General features: G+C 40.5%; 2 protein-coding genes across 2 annotated transcripts; one reads left to right on the top strand and one right to left on the bottom strand.

Moving 5' to 3' along the window:
• Positions 1-60: 60 nt before the first annotated feature.
• g6pc3 (glucose-6-phosphatase catalytic subunit 3) lies at positions 61-4454 on the bottom strand. The gene is made up of 6 exons (XM_008287524.1): positions 4152-4454; positions 2023-2129; positions 1832-1922; positions 1635-1753; positions 1216-1357; positions 61-1130 (listed from the first exon to the last, which is right to left on the bottom strand). Exons 1-6 carry the CDS (start codon positions 4367-4369, stop codon positions 788-790), a joined length of 1020 nt encoding a protein of 339 aa, XP_008285746.1. The 5' UTR covers positions 4370-4454; the 3' UTR covers positions 61-787.
• A 261-nt stretch (positions 4455-4715) lies between these two features.
• On the top strand, positions 4716-13973 carry lsm12b (LSM12 homolog b). Its single transcript, XM_008287523.1, has 5 exons — positions 4716-4895; positions 7340-7473; positions 8569-8678; positions 10786-10912; positions 13360-13973. The coding sequence occupies exons 1-5, from the start codon at positions 4769-4771 to the stop codon at positions 13450-13452; spliced, it is 591 nt and encodes a 196-aa protein (XP_008285745.1). The 5' UTR covers positions 4716-4768; the 3' UTR covers positions 13453-13973.
• Positions 13974-19686: the final 5713 nt, after the last annotated feature.

Below are 19686 nucleotides of genomic sequence, written 5' to 3'. Positions count from 1 at the left end.
ATGTATGGGGAGGGGGGGAGGGGGACATATTTATAAATGGTTACCAACTGAAACACGTCCTGCATGTCAGTCGTTTATTTTACTGATTTGTGTAAAATGCACAACTGTAGTTTTCCATTTTGGATGATTTTGGTCCACAAAACAGTTTAACAGTGTGTCAACTGATTATCAAACTTCTGTACATTAAGATACAAGAATATTGCACATTGTTGACCACTTATTCTCGCTTTATTAACAACGTTCAAGCCCTCAGACCTTTATGAAGTGCATTTTCTTTCAAGGCTAAGGTTTGAAACATTCCTTAAGTGCCTGCAGATGATTGAAATTGCACGAGAGTATATCTTTTTCTAAAGTGTTCTTGTGCTGACAGATAGCCCCCGCCTCAAGTATCGTTTATTCCAGTAGTATATCATACTGTTTGATGCAGAAAGCTTTAAAGCGGCACTTTCCTTACAAAGAGTCTCTAGTTATAAGCTTGTAATTTCGGAAAAAAATACTGTAGAATTTACAATAACACTTACTATGACTCTGTTACACTTAACACAAATGTAGTACATTGAAATTTCCAACCCCAACACTTAAAGAAATATAAACTCAACAAAAATGTAAAAATAAATCTTGTAAGGTAAACTTTAAGACATCAAGAATCAAACTGGAGTGCTAAGTAAAGCCTTCACCCACAGCAGCAGCCCCGAAAGAGACATTTAAAGTGTTTACAGAAACTCAGAAGGAATCCATAGTTTTTGGAAGTGTGAAAGACATGTCTGGCATGTGGAGGAATTCATCTCTAGTCCTTCTTCTTCTTGTGTGTGACGAGGTGCACCAGCCCGGGCACGAGCACCATGACGATCTGAGGCACTATGACGAACTTGACGAAGATCAGGCCGTAGAAGAGGCCTTGCGGCTGGATCGGGAGCGGCAGTCGATTCACGTGGTACAGTCCCATGGATGAAAAGGCCAGAGACAGAGCCCTCGGAGCCCAAGGCAGGGACCATCCGCCGGGCTTCCAGTACTGAGCCAATCCCAAACCCAGAAGGGCCCCGCAGTCTCGAGTCAGAGAGGAGAACGGCATTGTGTCCAAACGAATCCACTCTGCTTGGCTGCACCATTTCTTAGCCAAAGCAATGGACCTGTTGGATGAATAGAATACGTCCAGTCGAGCTTTTTCACATCACAGAGCTCGTTATGCACTTAAAAGAATCACTGCACGCTTACCAGGAGACGTCGATTCCCAGCTGCTGTAATCCAGCGTAGAGCGTAAGGGCACCGAGCATCAGACCGATGCTGAGGCTAAAGAAGAACAACAGGGGGCGACCTTCTGGGACTCTGCGGCTCAGAACAACCCCCAGAATGAAACCTGACAGGATATAGTCAATCATTTGTAACAAAAAATGTACTTTTTAAATGTTTTTTTACACGTCAGAGATGTTTTAAAGCATCTAAACTGTGGTTAACGTATTTAAATGTTTGAGGCAGCCTTGGGAAATGCTGCAGTTCAATCAGCATGAAATCTTCAGGTTATTTTAGGATTAATGTAATTTTTTGCATCATCATCTTTAAGAAACTCTTGTTGTGTATACTGAGACTGAGGAGCCTGTCTGTTCTCCAGCTTGCGCGTGATACTGCTTTCAGACCTGTGAAGGAGCCGGCGACGACCTGGTGAGGGAAGTGGGCGAGGATGAAGATCCTGGAAATTCCAACTAGAACAAGCATCACCACATAGAGCAGGTAGGGAACAGCTGATAACAGCACACTGACGGCACAGAGAAAAGGAGACTTATTAATACATTCTAACAAAAATAGCTTATATGTTTGCTTTAAAGGGGCAAACCTGCGAGTACGGGAGTACAGGAATGGTCCCAGTGAGGACACCACCACCCACCACACTGCTGCCGTCACCATCGCATGTCCCGACGGACTGCCTGAGAGACAGATGCCAACTTTGGAGCTCTGACTGTATGATGAATCAAGTGCACTGTCTATGACTCATGCTTGCTTTAGTTAGAGTTGAGGACCTCTCACCTGGGCCGGATTCACAGGTGGATGAAAACTGGTGAACTTTGGGCTGCTGGTTGACAAACAGGCGTGACTCACCGATCCACCAGAACGGTCTTTCTCCAAACAGCATCCTGGGTAAAGGAAAGATTTACACCAAATACCAGCAGATGTATTTATGGAAACTGTAATGAATGTATAACATACCATTATATGCAGTTTATAACATCATGACTGTATGTGCTGTTCAGATTTTAGATATTAAACAGATTTTTGTTTGTTTACTTTGTGTAATTGTACAAGTGCAGTGTCCAATCTGAGGAACTGCAGGTTTTTGATAAATGTAAAAAGTGTCACAATACACCATTTTAAATGAAGTATTTTGGTTCTACAGAGATGCTCTGGCGTATAAATCATATTTTCCAGGCATAAGGGAACATTACTGTTTGGTGCAGACAGCAGCAAAAATCCCATCATCATTCTAAGTTTATTTTCCACATGAAATGAAACAAAAATGGTTCATATCGATCAAATCTGTCAAAAATAACCACAACATGACTTTTTTATGCATATCCTTCAGCCCTACATTTATCTGATGCTTTTTAATGTGTTTTTCTACATCAATACTTTTATCTGTAAGTTGTAAATCTACATCACTCCCTGAGTTTATTAACTTTATCCCACATTTCAAACCAAAATGTTTATATTTTAGGGTGTCTAAATGGTTTTGCTTTAGCTCAACAAACAATGTGTTAAAAAATATTATTGCCACAATCCTGAGCTCTTTTTTTGCCAGTTTCTCCTAAACCTTGTCTCTATCTACTCCCACAGAACCTGGTAATAAAATACGTGGAGTCTGAAGGCTATGGCAATTGGAAACTAACAAAATATGAAATATTTCAGTCAAGATATGTGCAAGAAGTGTGCATTTCATCTGTAATATTTTAGTTTTTATTCCATCTGCATTCATTGTAGAATAGCACTTTGTGTGTTTGTGTGCAGATGCTGTTTTAATAATGCTTAACATGTTCCTCATTTGGATTAAATCTATACTTGTGATTTCAACAACTCATCTTTATATATGTTTGTGATCAGTGAGGAGTACTTTCTGACACTCAATCCCCATTTCTAATAACAGGGTCTTAGGAAACAGTGGCGAACAAAATTATATTGCGTTTATTTTTGACAAATTTTGCTGTTGCGATATGAGTCACTACTTGTGTAGGAATGGTTGGTTTGTATTTCTTTTCCACTCCAACAAACATGAAATAATAATGTGATTTTTGCTGTACCAAACTAGCATGTTTCCTTGTGTCTAGAGAATATGATTTACAGGCTGGGGCTTCTCTGTAGCAACACAAAGCTTTAAATTACAATGGTATGTTGGGACACATCTGAATCTGAATCAGCTGTATTGCCAAGTCGGTTTTCACATATAAGGATTCTGATTTAGTGATTTAGTGTATACTGGGGGGGGGGGGGGCAACAAGTTTTGCAAGTGAAATATACAGTAAGGGTTACAGGAGTAATTAAAAGCAAATAAAAAATTAAAATAAAAAGCAAGTGTAGCAAATACAAGGCATTACAAAAGTAATAAAAATCTTCATAATGTTACTTAGGCAAAACAGATGTACAGATTTTGCAGGAATGTGCAAAATCAATGTGGTGTAAACAACTTATAATGTGAAGAGAGATATTAACATTAATCCTATTTAAAAGTTCAAGTATGCTTTGTGATGTCTGTAGTGGGGAGGTTGATGGAGAGAAGTAATGTCACTGAGGTCTGTTGGGAAATTTATAATTTTAATAGTATTTTTTGATTCATCGTTCAACCCTCATATCACGGGAAAATGCGAATAACTTCTATATTGCACTGTCGATGAAAGGTTCCGCTGTTCTCTGTTTCGCCTCGGACAGTATATTGAGTTGGACTGCGTTGCAAATCCCGGAAGTTATAACGTCAACAGGCTAAAACACAAAATTTAAGTTTAATTTCATTGTTAAAAATATGAACTAAAAGAGGAAAAACCACACATGACATTTTATATAAAAGTAACACCCTCTAACTTTCATAGGAAAAGTTTACTTAGCTACATGCTAACAGTGCAAATGCTAAGTTGCACGGTTAAAAAGCCTTCCGCTGCTTGTAGCCTTACCATTTAAACACCAGGTTCAACCACTCCGATATGGCTGCGACCCAAAGCACCGCCACTCCGGCTCGTTTGCTGATGAAATATGTAAAAGGAAAGACGAGCAGAAAGGCTGCTTTGGGGTCTCCAATGTGAGTCACAACAAGCCAAAACCTCTCCTGGCTTCTCGTCCTCTCTTGGAGACTCTCGGCCATCCAAATGCCTTGAGTATAAACCGCCTCCATTCCTACGTTTTACTCCCGACACATGTACGAGAGTGTGTGGGTGAAAATCAAAATGAAACCCTCAATGTGGACATCAGGATGCGCGGCAGATGCACATGTAGTACCGCCACACCTCCAGCAAGGGGCGCTGTGTGATTGGAAGGCGGTTGAATGGGGGACAAAGCCACACCTTTAAAAATCGAAGAATAAAATTAGGTGTAACGTTAATCGGCAGTCAGAACATTTTGAGGACGGTTTAGTGAAACAGAAGGACGTTAAATCGATTTAGAGAGAAGAATAATTCATCGCGTTGGATTAAACGACCACAACACGACGTACTTCGACACGCCCCGGTTCCGTCTCGCTACGACATCGCGTCGCTTTACGTAAGGCAGGCGCTCCGGTTTCCTGGCGGAGAAGATGGCGGCTCCTGGACCGGGGGAGTATTTCAGCGTCGGGAGCCATGTCTCTTGCCTCACCTGCTTGGGCCAACGTCTGCAAGGAGAAGTGGTCGCGTTTGACTACCAGTCCAAGATGTTAACTCTGAGTATCCTTTGTTGGTTTGGGGCCGCGGATGGCTCGCTGGCCTGCCTGGCTGCAAGGGCCCGTAGGGTAACCGAAAATATGTCAAATAGTGATCCGCGCAGGCGTAATTGGTGGTAGCTGAGTTACATATCTTTGTCCGTTTAAAATATTTTTAATTTGGCAGCTAGGTGCCCATCCATCTGCTATGTGTTAAGGACGCTGTTGGTGTCGCCCGGTCATTTAGTGGCTTTAGGTTATCTGCTGGGAAGTGCATGTGTTTTGAATCCACTCATTGTATTGCCAGACCTCAACATGGATCACTATCTGGCAACGAATCCTAGTAAGGGCATCATGGCTGTGTGCTCTCAACAGGCACAAACCGTTGCTAGTTAGCAAGCTAACTGACATGCAGAGCATCTCGCTCCGGCTCTTGTGCGCGTATTTACCTCCCGTAGTTTGTGGTGCCGTTACTCGGAGGTGCTAATGGTTATTTTTTTAAAAGCCGGGGATGAATGGACACCGAGTGCCCGTCCACGCTACAATCAAGTTGCTGTTAGCTCACTTGCTAACATGCTAAGTTTCGGTCAACCCCACACTAGCGCTACTAGCTCGCTCAATTAACGGTATTAGCATTGTCGGGCTTATCAGCTGGCCTTTCTCCCCTGTCCCATGTGAATCTGGTGACACTGGAATTCTTGGATGAATTGTGCCACATATGCCGTTTTGTTTCAACGCGATTCAGTTGGGGCAGCATCTTGTGTCAATTACAACCAACGTTAGCTTGCTGGTGAACATGTCTACACCCATTCATGGGGAGCGTGTGTGGATGTATGTGATAGAATTTGAAGTTTTGGGATCATCTCATGATTTGTACAGACGTTGCGATCTAGTTAACGTGGTCAAAGCTGTGGACATCAAATGAATGAAGTTAATACAGTGAGGGTTTATGACTGTTGGAAGTGCAGGCCTTTGGGTTTGTATTAACCCTTTTGACAGTTCAGTTTGTATGGTGTTCTGTTTAAGTTTTTTGGCACTCAAATTAGGCTTTAGTGTATTTACCATAATCAGACTGCACACTAGTAAATCCTGGACAATCACCTGAAGCTTTCTTTTACATTAGGGCTGATTGGAGAAAACTGACATTGTGATATACAAAATACAGGATGTTTTGTCCAATAACTTTAAAAACTCTATTTGGAATCATTTAGTTGGTCTAGAATGATTAGAGTGGTTCTGAGGGGCAGTACATCTGTATTAAAGGCAAAAATAAATAAATTTAAAAAGCAGATTGGAATCTTTCACATATGGTATGACATTGGCAAAGGCCTCAGAAATAGTTTTTTGCTCTGGGTGGCTTTCAGATCTGGCTCGTGTTTGTCATACAGAGCTTTATTGTGCTGATTTTAAATGGTCAAACAAGTTAGTTGTGTCGTTTCATGTTGCAAGAAACTGCCCAAAGAGAACCTGTTTTTTTGTAAATGTCCTCCTTTCTCTAGCCATGCTATTTACATAAGTTGCCTTTCTTGTTTGCAACCAAATCTTCCTTTTTATGTTTTCATTATGTTTTTTGCATGTTTAAAGTTTTAAAAATAAGTGTATATTCAAGAGCCCTTAAATTGGAGTAGAGTTCTATCAGACAGGCGCCTCTTATAAATTAGTTATAAAACATGAGAACTGTGTGAGTTTTGTTAATTTCAGCAAGTTGCAGCATCACATCGTGATATCGATGCTGAAGTGATAAATCATGCAGTCCTAGCTTAGATTTATGATGTGCAGTAGCGCTCAGAGTGAAACTACGATCAGGCTGATCCGCCCCTTTTCATGCGTAATAGATATTGTCTTCTATGTTTTTGCATCAGTGTCTTAAAAAACAAAACAGAGCAGTTTGTCAGCTGATGTATGTTGAAAGCTGTTGTTAGTGGTCATGGACCATGTGCGTTTATGAAATCTAAGCTTTCAGGTGTGTATGTAAGTTTAGAATTTTGCAATATGTGTATTTTAAGAATGTCCTCCTGACACGTAGGATTTCACCTGTTACCACTGTGCTTTATGATCCAGAACCTGTGGCTGAGTCGAATTTATTAATGGGGCACTTCATAAAATAAGTCAGAATTAATTGTGGATGGAGGCCAAGCCAGTAAAGCTGCCACAACTGATTTAGTGAAGTACTCAGCTAAGAAATGTCTCCACAATCTCAGAAAGTGGACTTTTTTTTTTCCCCAGCTGTATATATATCCATAGGATTTTAACAAGCCTCCATTCATCCGTGGATACTACAGGTGGCAGCACTGCCTTGGTAGTCACATGCTGTAACTGGCACTACCTTTCACTGTCAGTGTTGGGCAGCCAGTGCTCTCTCTCCAAGTGTCTCTGTGCAGTCTAACTGGCAGCGTTCAAGTCCTTCAGCTGTCTGGTGACAATAATCATTTTTGTTCTGTAAATGCCTTGACTTGAGTGCCTCCAAAGAATGTGCTTCCTCCAGTGGTAAGCCAAACCTCAACGACGTCATCCTGATCAACTTAGCCTATGTTTCTGATGTGGACATAATAAATGACCGCACTGAGACTCCACCCCCACTAGCATCACTGAATGTTAGCAAGGTAAGTCCTGTTTGTTTTCTTTACATGTGTAGGCTTGTGCCTTGATGTACTCTGGTGGGTGATGAATTTCAGTGTCGGATAAATCGGCAGTTACACAGGAACTGAACATTTGAATTAGGTGCTCATTAGTTAGTCTGGACTGTGACTCAGTTTAAGGCCTGGATCCTCTAGAAGAAGTGGCTCACAAAAGCTTAACCTGCACAAGATTGTAGGCCAGCATTGATCCTCTTGTCTTTTTGAACAGGACAAATGCAGTAGTTTTACATATCAAGAAGGATTTATCCTCTGCATCTCCCCTTAAATGTATGCCTGTGGATTTAGATGTTAAAAATGTCCATGTCTGTAACAACCATTTTTTTCCTCAAAAGGCCAGTAAGGTGAGTTGTGAAGTTTTCTCCACAGCACATATTAAACTTTTTAAAAAACATCTTGCAGTGCCTTTTTATTTATTCAGTTCAGCTACACTTTGTCAGTGACTGACCACATTTCTGCAAATACCTGGTAGATTCAATGTTATGTGATATTTTCTGACTTTACAAGTGGTCAAAGACTTGCCCCGAACGCTCCTAGAAATACGTAGTTGGCTCTCATCAATGGGCTGCTGAAGGCCATGAGGTGACACATTTGATCTAGAAATACAGACAACTGAGGATCCAGCCACTGGACTGGGACACAGCAGCAATGACAGTCTGTGTATGTTTATAGATGTGTCTTTATATTAGCAGAATAAATAGTTGGTGTAAACTTAGCCGTGTGAGTAACTGGCGATGTGTTGAAGGTGTTGTCATACTTGGATCAACTCTGCCCTCTCTGGTCCTATGTGGGAATAAGTGTTAATGCAAATGAGTGAAAGTGTGAAATGTACATTCATATAGTTGAGTCACTGTTCTAATCCTGGTATGTTAATCTAAGAGTCCATTTCTAGAGTCTGGACTATGGAACCAAAATTCTGAGCTTCTCGAATTCAAACCTTAAAAACCAGACTGCATTGAAAGTGGCCCGAGTTTTTTCTCACTACAGTCGAAAACAAGGAGCTGTTTCCGTTTCAAAGCAAGTATTTGATGTTAAGAGTGCTTTTTGTTCTGCTCTTCACAGCTTGCCAATCGAGCACGGACAGAAAAGGAGGACAAGCTGTCCCAAGCCTATGCAATCAGTGCTGGGGTTTCTGTGGAGGGCCAACAGCTATTCCAGACTATTCACAAAACGTAAGAACTTCATTCTGCTGTTCAGTCACTCATCAGGTCAGCAGGGTCAACATCGACTTGAAGTCCTTTATGCTATCAATTATTGACTGACTTCACCTCAAAGGTCTTCTTGTTCTATTCTCAAACAACCTATGGACCTCCTACCTGATACTACTAACGCACTCAGTAAGAAACCAGAGGGCATTCAGACACTATCTGAAACAGACACTGGAATATCTTAAACAGATCAACATTTGATTGATTAGGTCATTATTTGCATACACAGTAGAAACAGTGCTGCATTTTGTTTGTCAGCAAAAGTTTTACAGCACGGGCAGCAGAAATGTTATTTCTAAGAATGATACTCATCAATTTCCCTCAACTTCGTTTAATATCGCCCCCTTGTTTTTAAAACACACATTTTACTTCCACATAAACGATGCTACACTGCAGAAATACAGTGGATTGTACCGTTAAGCAGGATCCTGCTCAATGAAACAGAATCTGGACTCAGTCTGACGCAAGTCCTGGGTGTTGTTTTGGGTGCTAAGAACAGAATGGATTCATGAAGACCTTTAACTCTCCTCCCAGTGTCAAAAGGAGGAAGTCCAAACAAAAATTCAAGAGAACAATTCAAAACAAAACCAACAGTTCAGCAGAAACATACTGCTGATCTGAACTAAGTGTCCACATATCATTTTTTTCATCTTTTTAAAAAAAATTAGTTCTAAATGGGGAGAGCGTATGTGGCCACCCAGAGAAAAAGCACTGCACCCAACGTCTTTATTTCAGACCGCTCCACAGTTTTTGTGCAGCAGCTGTGAGCACTTTTCATTGAATATCTCACAAATTGTCAGAAGACCCAGTCATTTCCTTCAAGCTCCCCAGCATTTGCCAGCGCTTTTATTTCCCAGAGAAAAACGCTATATGGATTAGACACACACATAGAAATGTATTTTTGAAGTAAATAGAAAGTAAAAATATATCATATGTTGTCAGGGGAATAAAAATGCAAGCGATTTCCCGAATTGTAGCAGTGACAAATATATTTTGAGGCTTGATAAAAACGCCTCACCTCTCATCCATCCCTGATGCTGCCAGAGATAAAACCCCACTTTAGACATCTTCTCTTCAGCGTGTTTTATGTGTGGCCTCGGAAACAAGTCTATAAACTTGTTCTTTTTGTCGTAGCAATTCAGGCAGAAAGTTTTATGTAGCACACAACTTCTCTAACACAGCTGAGTCAGGTTTTGCCTGAATCCAGATCAATTTTAAAGGCAGCTTGAAGGCATTAAAACACAATGTTTAACTACATTTTGTGTCGATCAAGAAATATTCTGTGGTTTAAAAGAAACCTGCTGTTAAACGATCTGGGTGGAAACTGTCAAACGTGTTTTTGGTCAATCGTAGGGGGTTTTTTGTTATTTTTTTAAGCTTAAAACAACAAAACATTCAAGTGTTTCCTGTCATGTCTCCCTCCCGTGGCTGCTGTAGGAAGTTAATGAACTTTGTGTCAAATTTACATCTTCCGTTTTGTGACGCATTTGATGGTATCAGATTTTAGTCTCCGATATCTGATCCCAGCCTGTTTCAGGCCTGTATCAGACAGCTACTGGACACCTGTACGGGCGTTTTCCCACTTTAAAGAACAAATGTAGCTTCAGTAAAAGGTCACACCATGATTTAATGACAAAACGTCCGTCATAACCTTTTGTTGCTGCTCTGTTTTATTAGATGTTTCAAGGTTTTTAAACGTGGAAAATTGAATTACTCCAAAGTGTTAAATTAATTTTGTTTTTGTTTCTTGGAAATATGAAACCTATCTGCTGTTAGTTTCACTTTCAAGCAATTACGCACCACATGACCAACATCCCATTTGTTTAACCTGCTGTAATTCAATTCAGTTCAGTTCTGTTTAGATGCCACCAGTTCACAGCACAAGTCATCTCAGGGCTCTAAACGTAGTGAGGTCAAACAGTACTACAGAGAGACACCCAACAATTCTACTGCATTGTGTTGCCTGAGAAATGGGGGCTTAAATGTTATAAACACTGATCCGAAAATATTGGTTTCATGAATAGAACATTTTTTCAGCTACAGATAAGATGAAATTTCCTTTTTTTTGCAGCATCAAAGACTGTAAATGGCAGGAGAAGAACATTATTGTGATGGACGACGTCGTAATCTCACCGCCTTACCAGGTTGAGAACTGCAAAGGCAAAGAGGGAAGCGCTTTAAGTCATGTACGCAAAATAGTAAGTATGCTTTCTACTTCTACATTGCATGTGTTATTTGAACTATTAATCAATTTCATTATATATCGAATAAAATGTTATGTGTGTGTCCAACCTGCATGCAGGTTTGGATAAAGTGTAATAAATCTCTAAATCCCTCGACCTCTGTGACTTCACCTGTTTCCACGATGCAGGTCACATCCATAGATTATATTTTAGAAAAAGAAGTTTCGGAGTTGCAAACACAGATGGCACGCGTGATTTGTGTACTCTCTTTTAATCATGTTGTTTTCTGACTGAAAGATAAAAGGATTTTGTTTCTTCTTTTTTCCCAATTTTATCTAAAGCTCTTCTTTAGCTGCTCTTAGTAAAAGACTTTTGGCATCACTGCTTGCTTGAAGGCAAATTCTCGTTCTCCTGAGAAGTCAGATCCCATCCTCAGCCTCTTCTTGGATGGAGGATTTGATATATTTCCTGCATTTAGAAAAAAGAATCGAACTTTCAAAGGTCCACTGGGGACATTCTGTAATTGCTTGTGTTAAGTTCCTTACCTAAGTGAACTCATCTAACTTTAGTGTAGAAAAAAGTCAGATCTCATCTCTCTTTTGTTCTGGTAGCAGACACACACTTCGGTTGACTCTGTGCCATTTGAAATAAAACGCCACATGTATCATGAGAAGATCAAAGTAAAGTTTATCTCAGCATCTGCTGCTGTTTGATTATTAGCCCTTCATATCACATCTGCACTTCATTTTCCTGGGCTTCCTGGCCTCGTAGCTAAGTTAGTACAACCTTCATCTACCTGAGCTGTGGTCTTATCAGCAAGGGCGACTGAAAAACTACTACGTAGTGCAGTGCTTCAGCAATACAACGTAAGACTTGCTTTTTAAATTCACCCACTCTGTGAAGCGTTCCTGTTTTTCAGGGCTAGAAGTCATGTCCACGCGGTTCTATTTTGGCCGTTTTTTAAACATAAATTTTTCTATGAACTATGGTCCACATGCAAACACAGTTTTAGGTCACTGAAGGGAAGCTTTTGGAAAACTCCCTCCAAGATCTTTGGATACTCATTTTGTAGTGTTAATGTGAAAACAACAATGTTTTGACTTGCGATGTCATATCGTTGTATGTCCAAGATTTTTTCTCCTTTGGCATCAATAAATGATTTCTTATTCTGATTCTGATATGCACACCATCGCTAACAGGACTTGTACATATCAATGTACAGTGACTTCTTCCCTATAACACCAGCGTCCACATGTTTCCCTCTTTTCTCAGTGCACCATTGTTGCTGGCTTCCTGCTAACCAGTAATTGCTTTTTTTCAGGCTTCTAATTGGCCAATAATTTAGGGTTAGAGTTCTATCACCTCGTCTTGCTTTGACATGCTCTTAAGTTGTCTTTTTACATTTTTTAATAGAAGGATAGTCAAAAAAACAAAACAAAATGACACATTAGTGGACTAGGCTTTACTTGGACAGAACCTCTAAACAGAAAACAGTGTCAATATGTGTTGTAGGAATGTGTGCACTTGTGTTGAGGAGGTTTGCGTGAAACAAACTAGTTTTTGTCACATTTAGTGTTCCAGTCAATCAGTCACACTGAGAAGACTTTATTTTTTTGAAAGCGCAGTTTGGTTCAAATGTCTGGAACTTTGATTCTGAACAAAAAAAAACAGACAAGTTGTTCTGGAACTAAAATATCAGTTTCCAGTAAGAACCAGATTTCAGTCAGGTCTGAGCAAAAAGTATGACTACATCTGTGTCACCAGCGGGCGTGTACACTACCTGTGGAAACAAACCAGCAAAATGGAGAGGAAGTGTGTTGCCTGGTCATCCAAAAAATCAACTTTTAGTGTCAGTATGGACAGCAGAAGAATTGCATGTTGTTCTTATTTGAGTGTTCAGAAATGCACTTTATAAATAAAATATCTTATTATTAATAATTACAGCAGAAGCTTGAAGGCTGTACTCGGAAAAAAAAAAAACAAGTTTTATGCAGAACTTGCTGAAGAGTGGCCGAAAACCACCACTGAACCTGTTCTCTGTTGGTCATAACAGCTGCATGGAAAGCCTGCAATCACAGAGGAGCAAGATGTAGAATAATTTGAGACAAACCTCTCTGGGAAAGAAATCATAGAGAAAAGAAACAGAATTTTGAAAACAGTAGGCTGCAGCGTGAATAAGTGTAGTCATGTGCTGATTTCTTCTCAAAGTAGCCCAGTTACTACCTGCTCCATTACCACAGCTGTTTTTATTTTATTCAGTTTTTTTGAGTTAAGACAAATTCGGCAAAATTTGCAAAACCATCCTTCACATGTGTACAACGATGCAGACAGAAGAACCGTCTAGTTTGCAGCTCGAGGTGATACAAGACACAGCTCAAGTGCAGTAGAGTCGAGTTGCTCTCAGCATCGTTCTCCACATTACTCATCAGTATTTATTCCCCTCTCTCTCTCTCTCTCTGCAGGTTGAGAAACATTTTAGAGACGTGGAAAGTCAGAAGTCCATGCAACGTTCACAAGCACAGCAAACACAGAAGGACTCCACTTTATCTTCTTGAGTTGGCAGTGTGGGTCGGCCGGGGAAGGCGACGCAGGTGGTTTTGTTCCCACTGCCAGACTAAGTCGGCATTCCTTGTCCTCAGTCTGAGACCACAAGGAGGAGCGCTGAGGGCCCTGGATCCTGAAGATCAAAATACCATTAAATGAAAAAGACAAAAAAGAAAGAGGAAAGATTAAATCTTAAATTAGACTTTATAAAGAATAATTTAAAACATGAACCATAAAGCAACCATAGTTTCCTTAACTAACTTGTCTCATTCTGCCCCCACTCCTCCCCTCCTGTCCCTGAAGCCTTTTTCTTTTTTCCGCCCTCCTTCCTTTGCCTTCAGTTCCATTTCAAAAAGAGAAAACTAGAGCAGTCAGAAAGGCTTGTTAGCTTTATTTTCTGTCATTGTTTCCTTTTTTGCTGTATCCATGTTCTACTGTCTGTATTTTCTGTATTTTAAACAAAATGTGACTTGAAATGCCACACTTTAAAGGACATTTTCTAAAATAAAAGTAACAAAAATTCTGACTGTAATACTGTAATTTTCAACAACTTTTTGAGCGGCTTTGCAAGGAATGACTTGAATTAACAGACTGTGCTATTGCTTTGTTGGTTTAACCCGGAGATAATGAGAATGATTTGCTTTTTCATCAGCTGCAGGACGTATTTAAGGCAAATTCATGATTTGTCTGCTTGAACACTCGTTCCCAGTTGTCCCTAACCGCCTCGGGGTGACGTATAACGATATCCATGTTTTCCATCAGGTCACATTTGTATGAGGAACACTCAGGTTTCTCTTCTGGTGCTGTTTGGGAGTCTTGTAATCCTTTTAATTACAGGGAACTGACGCCACAAGTCTTTCAGATTAATTATTTAAATGTTTTAAGCCGCTGGTTTCTTTAATGCTGCTTGATGACATTTGGTTCAGTCCTCTGGGCAGCGACGACCACTTGACAGTAAATCTGAGTTATATGAATACCGCTAATGCAGCTGAACTTGTGTGGGGAAGTACTTGCAGATGAGCAGTGATTTATGCTTTGTTTTCTGTGCTTTTGAATGGACGTAGAGCTGAATTTCAGGTAGGCTGGTTTGGTTTCATGTTTGTCGATTGTGCTCTGATGACTTGTGGTTGTCTTAAGGCTGCAATTTTTATAATCTGAGTGTTTTCTTGATTAATTGAAGAAATCTGCTCTTCAAAATGTCAGAACAGTAATGCATGCACATCATAATTATTCTTTTTCCCTACAGTACAAGCCCAGAAATGTCAGATTTAGTTGAGCAAAACTCACTTGTTAGAAGCTTGTACAAGAGAGTTTTTTGTAACCTTTACAGACTGATGGATATTAGTTTTATCAAAGCGGTGTTTCTTTTCCCAGAATGATCTGCAAAGATAGTAGTGCTGTGGTTTCTACGTTGGAAATCATGAGACTGTTTGTTTTTGGGGGGAATTTGCAAAAGATGCTGAGATTTAAGCTCTGTAGAGACCTCCGCAATGTTACTATCAGTGCCATCTGAACCATAATGGATTACAAGTTGACTCCCTCGCCAGTTAAAGATTTAGCCCTGAACAAAAATCCATAGCGTCTTATGTAATGTGATGGGATTAAATAACTGCTATCATGAAAAACAGCTTAATATATCCATGTACAGCAGCAGATGCAAATCCTTATTTTAGGAAAGGCTCCAAAAGAGACCAGGTTTGTGCCCCTGATATGGTTATGTTATGTGGTCATCTGTTTAAGCCTATAATCCCTCTCTAATCAGGAATATTGGATGTCTGTCTGAGAATTTGCTGCCTGCCTTTCAGCAGGAGTGAACACACTTTGATCCAAACAAGATGTCTGCCAGAAGCTGCGCAATGCTCGGCGTGATGCCTCTCCTCCTTAACGCTGCGTTGGGATTCAAGCTGTGCCCCAGCACCTGTCTGTGCTACGAGTCTTCGGACCTGGTGGACTGCAAGTCCCGCGGCCTGGACCGGGTCCCCTCCAGCGTCCCTCACGGCTCCTGGCTGCTGGACCTCAGCGTCAACAAGCTGACAGAGGTGCGCACCAGATCCTTCATCGGACTGTGGTCACTGAAGATCCTCCTGATGTCCAACAACAGCATCCACGTCGTGCAGCCACAGGTACACAAATAAGAGCAGCTGATGGCACATTTAATACTTTATCTTAGAGCAGTGGTGGAAGAATTATTTGGATCCTGACAGTGATACCACAGTTTAAGAAAACATGCAATAAATACAGGATTGCCTGCAGTGAAAGAGCAGAAGCACTGCAAATTTAGTGAAAATATTTAAGTGCTCATGTTAAAACTATTATATATGAATAAACAAATAGGCACAGAGAGGTCCAACTAATTTATACTTTATATGCTTTAACTAAAAGCACAGTATTTTAATATTTAAAATGTAATTAAGTTGATCCTTGTACGTCACATTTGTGTCTTTAAAACCAGTTGATCTATTGATAACTGTGTCAGACATGCCTGCACAGATCCTCAGAGCTCACGTCTTCAGTTTGCTCTTTTGCAGTGGTGGAAAGTGCTTTAACTTAACTATTGTACATAAATACCATTTTGAGGTACTTCAATATTTCTGAATCTTTTTGGTACTTTATACTTCCACTCTACTGCAATTCAAAAGCAAATTTTGTACCTGCATCCATTTACATATATAATTGCTAGAAATGAATTAGTAGAGTGCAGTAATGTATAAAATTTGAAATACAAAACATACTTATAAAATGTATTATTGAAGTTTAAGCTACACAGCAGCATTTACAGTAATAATAATAATCAGTCTGACCTCTACCAGCTGCAAAAACAAAGTGATGAGCACTTACATTTAGCAATAATTGTATTCCAATACAATGACAAATGGGCATCATGTGTACTTCCATGTTTATTACTGTGAAGTATAGTTTCTTTCCAATACTTTTGTTAAAAGTATAAAAGAAAAGTACTTCCTACTCCTCTGCTCTTTTAGTTCAGTTAAAAGTCCAGAAACAAAGACTTTAATTCATAGTGCCATAAAATAAACAGAGAAAAGCAGCAGGTCATTGTAATCAGGTGCTAAAATTAGTAAATGTTTGGCCTTTTTTTTTTCTTGATAGATGACTGTTGCTCATCAGTTCATTGTTTCAGCTCTACTGTGCCATAAGTGTAGAGTAAAAGCTACACTATCCATCTAAAATATATGCATGGGAGTAAGAGTATACATAAAGCAGCCACAACATTAAAACCACATGCCTAACTTTCCTCCACTGCATGTGTTTTAATCAGACCTTTTTAGATTCTAGATACTTTAAGTAACTGGTTTGGAGCAGAAATCTCCTCAAATCCAGAGCTCTGATTACTGGTGGATGAGTCTCAGTTACCCAATACAACCAAAAGTAACTTCTCTGTAATTTCAGTGGATATAACAACAGCTTGCAGAGTAATTTTAAGACATTGGAAGGTATCAGAAAGCCCACAGGAGAAAGAATGGGTCAGTGACTGAAACTGCATCCTATGAATGTATGCTTAGTAGATTAAGTGACAACAAGGGGGAGGGGGTGACCCCTTGGGATAGGTTGTGGGACCACATAAAGGTAGATAATGACCCCCACTAGGTTACGAGGCTACGGATACTGTGCATGTACCTGTTAGTAGATATTATGTATTAATTTTCTATTCAATTTAATGCCTATTTTTGAGACAAAAATGTGCTAAGTCTGTCGCCAGAGATAATTGTCAACTAAATACAATCTGTTCCTGTATGGAGAAATGTACTAAGTTTGCCGTATACCAAGCCTTTGAAAAGTTCAATAAAAACTTGAATTCTAAAAGAAACAAAAAACCAAAACACACACCTAACATTGTGTTGGACCCACGTTTGCTGCTAAAACAGCTCTGAATCATCTGGCATGGAGATGGGACCTCTGTGTTGTCACAATAATGGTGACAGATCTTTAGCGTCCTGTGGGTGATGGGGTGCGGCTTCTGTTTATGAGGCTCGACCCAGTACATGCTGTGAATTCTCAACCGGATTGGGATCTGGGGAGTTTGTCGGCCAAGTTGTTGCCTTGGGCTCTTTATGCAGGGAGCATCGTCCTGCTGGGGAAAGAAGGGTCTACAACAGGGGTGTCGACATCCGGTCCTCGAGGGCCGCAATCCTGCATGTTTTAGATGTTTCCTTCTTCCAACACACCTGATTCAAATGATCAGCTCGTCATCAAGCTCTGCAGAAGCCTGATAACGATCCTGATCATGTGAATCAGGTGTGTTGGAAGAGGGAAACATCTAAAACATACAGGATTGCGGCCCTCGAGGACCGCAGTCCGACACCCCTGGTCTACAACGTCTAAGTGGTTGGTACGTGTCAAGGTAACCTCCTCCGGATATCCAAGACCCAAGGTTTGTCAGCAGAACAGTGTAATATAATGATCTTGCACCCATCAGCGATTTCAATGTTGTGGCTAATTAATGCATAATGCTAATACTCAAGCACAATACAATACAAATACCTCCAAAAAGAAAATTCTTGAGTAAATGTACCTTGTTACAGTACCTGTAAAAAAGAATTTCGAAGACTCTTTAATATCAAAGTGAAAACAGATTTCTATGAAGTAATATACTACAATACACTACAATACATTAAGAATATAGAAATAAAAAATAAAGACACTTGTATCTGGAAGGTCTAGTTCAGGGGTGGGCAATCCTGGTCCTCGAGAGCCCCTATCCAGCATGTTTTAGATGTGTCCCTCTTCCAACACACCTGATTCAAATGATCAGCTCATCATCAAGCTCTGCAGAAGCCTGATAACGATCCTGATCATGTGAATCAGGTGTGTTGGAAGAGGGAAACATCTAAAACATGCTGGATAGGGGCTCTCGAGGACCAGTATTGGGCACCCCTGGTATAGTTAGTCCAGTGTGAAAATGTTATTAAAAAGCATAAGTCCAGGGATGGATACATCCATCCAGCCATTATCTATACACTGTTAAATCCTCACTGGGGTCGCGGGGGGGCTGGAGTCTATCCCAGCTGACTTAGAGCGAAGGCAGGGGACACCCTGGACAGGTCACCAGTCTATCACAGGGCCACATTTAGAGACAGACGGGATGGATACATGAAAAATTAAAATGAAAAAGTCACAAAATGTCCCTTAGAGTACAGCTAAATCCATCATTAAGAAATGGAAGGAATATGGTACATGTACAGTCTTCTTAGAGCAGGCCGTCCTCAAGAACTAAGTGACGGTACCAGAAATATGAATGTGAAGGAGGCCACCAAGACACCCATGACTCCTCTGAAGGAGTTACAAGTATCCACCACTATTGTTCACAGCAGAGATGATGTGTTTGTGATGATGTGCAGTGTTTGGTGCGCGCCAAACATAGCGTCTAGTCTGATGGCCAGAAAGCTCAATTTTTGTCTTGTCAGACCAAAGAACCTTCTTCCAGTTGACTTCAGAGGCTCCCACATGCCTTCTGGTGAATGTTTTTTTTTTTTTCCAAACAGTGGCTTTCTCTTTGCCACTTTTTTAATGCAGTTGTATCCACGGTTTCTCCCATCTCAGCTGCTGAAGCTTGTAACTTCTTTAGAGGAGTCATAGGTGTCTTGGTAGCCTCCCTCACTTGTGTCTTTCTTACATGGTCTCTCAGTTTTTGAGGACATTCTGCTTTAGGAAGATTTAAATATGTCATATTCCTTCTACTTCTTAATGATGGATTTAACTGTACTGAAAGGGATATTTAGTGACAGAAACTTCCCTGACTTACACTTTTTAATAACCTTTTCACAGAGTTACTTGGAGTGCTCTTTTGTCTTCACTCTGTAGTTATATCCAGGAGTAGCTATTCACCAGGGACCAGACCTTTCAGATACAAGAGTCTTTATACTGCAATCCAGTGGGACACATTTGCTGCACCCAGATCATCTCCATTTCACTAACTGAGTGACTTTCAGCACCAATTGGCTGCACTTTTGTTAAATTAGGTGAGTCACTTTAAAGGGAGCAAACACTGATATTAAAGCCGCAAGCGGCGATGGACGGGTCCTCGCCCGACGCTTGTCGGCATGTCGAGTTTGGGGCAGATCGGAGCAAGTGTAATCACCACCTCCTGTAGTTTGTGCTGGCCAAATTTCAGGTGTGTACGACCTTCCCTGTAGGAGGAGATAGATTTTGAAAATGGGCAAAAGTCTTGCAGTGGTCCAAGTCCAATAAAATATCAAATTTTTCGCCAGTCCTGATGTGCGTGGCGA

This window comes from Stegastes partitus, unplaced genomic scaffold (genome assembly GCF_000690725.1).
Source record: "Stegastes partitus isolate 25-593 unplaced genomic scaffold, Stegastes_partitus-1.0.2 Scaffold505, whole genome shotgun sequence".
Lineage (NCBI taxonomy): Eukaryota > Metazoa > Chordata > Actinopteri > Pomacentridae > Stegastes > Stegastes partitus.
Note: the sequence above shows the minus strand (reverse complement) of the source record. Positions and strands in the feature narration are given on the sequence as shown.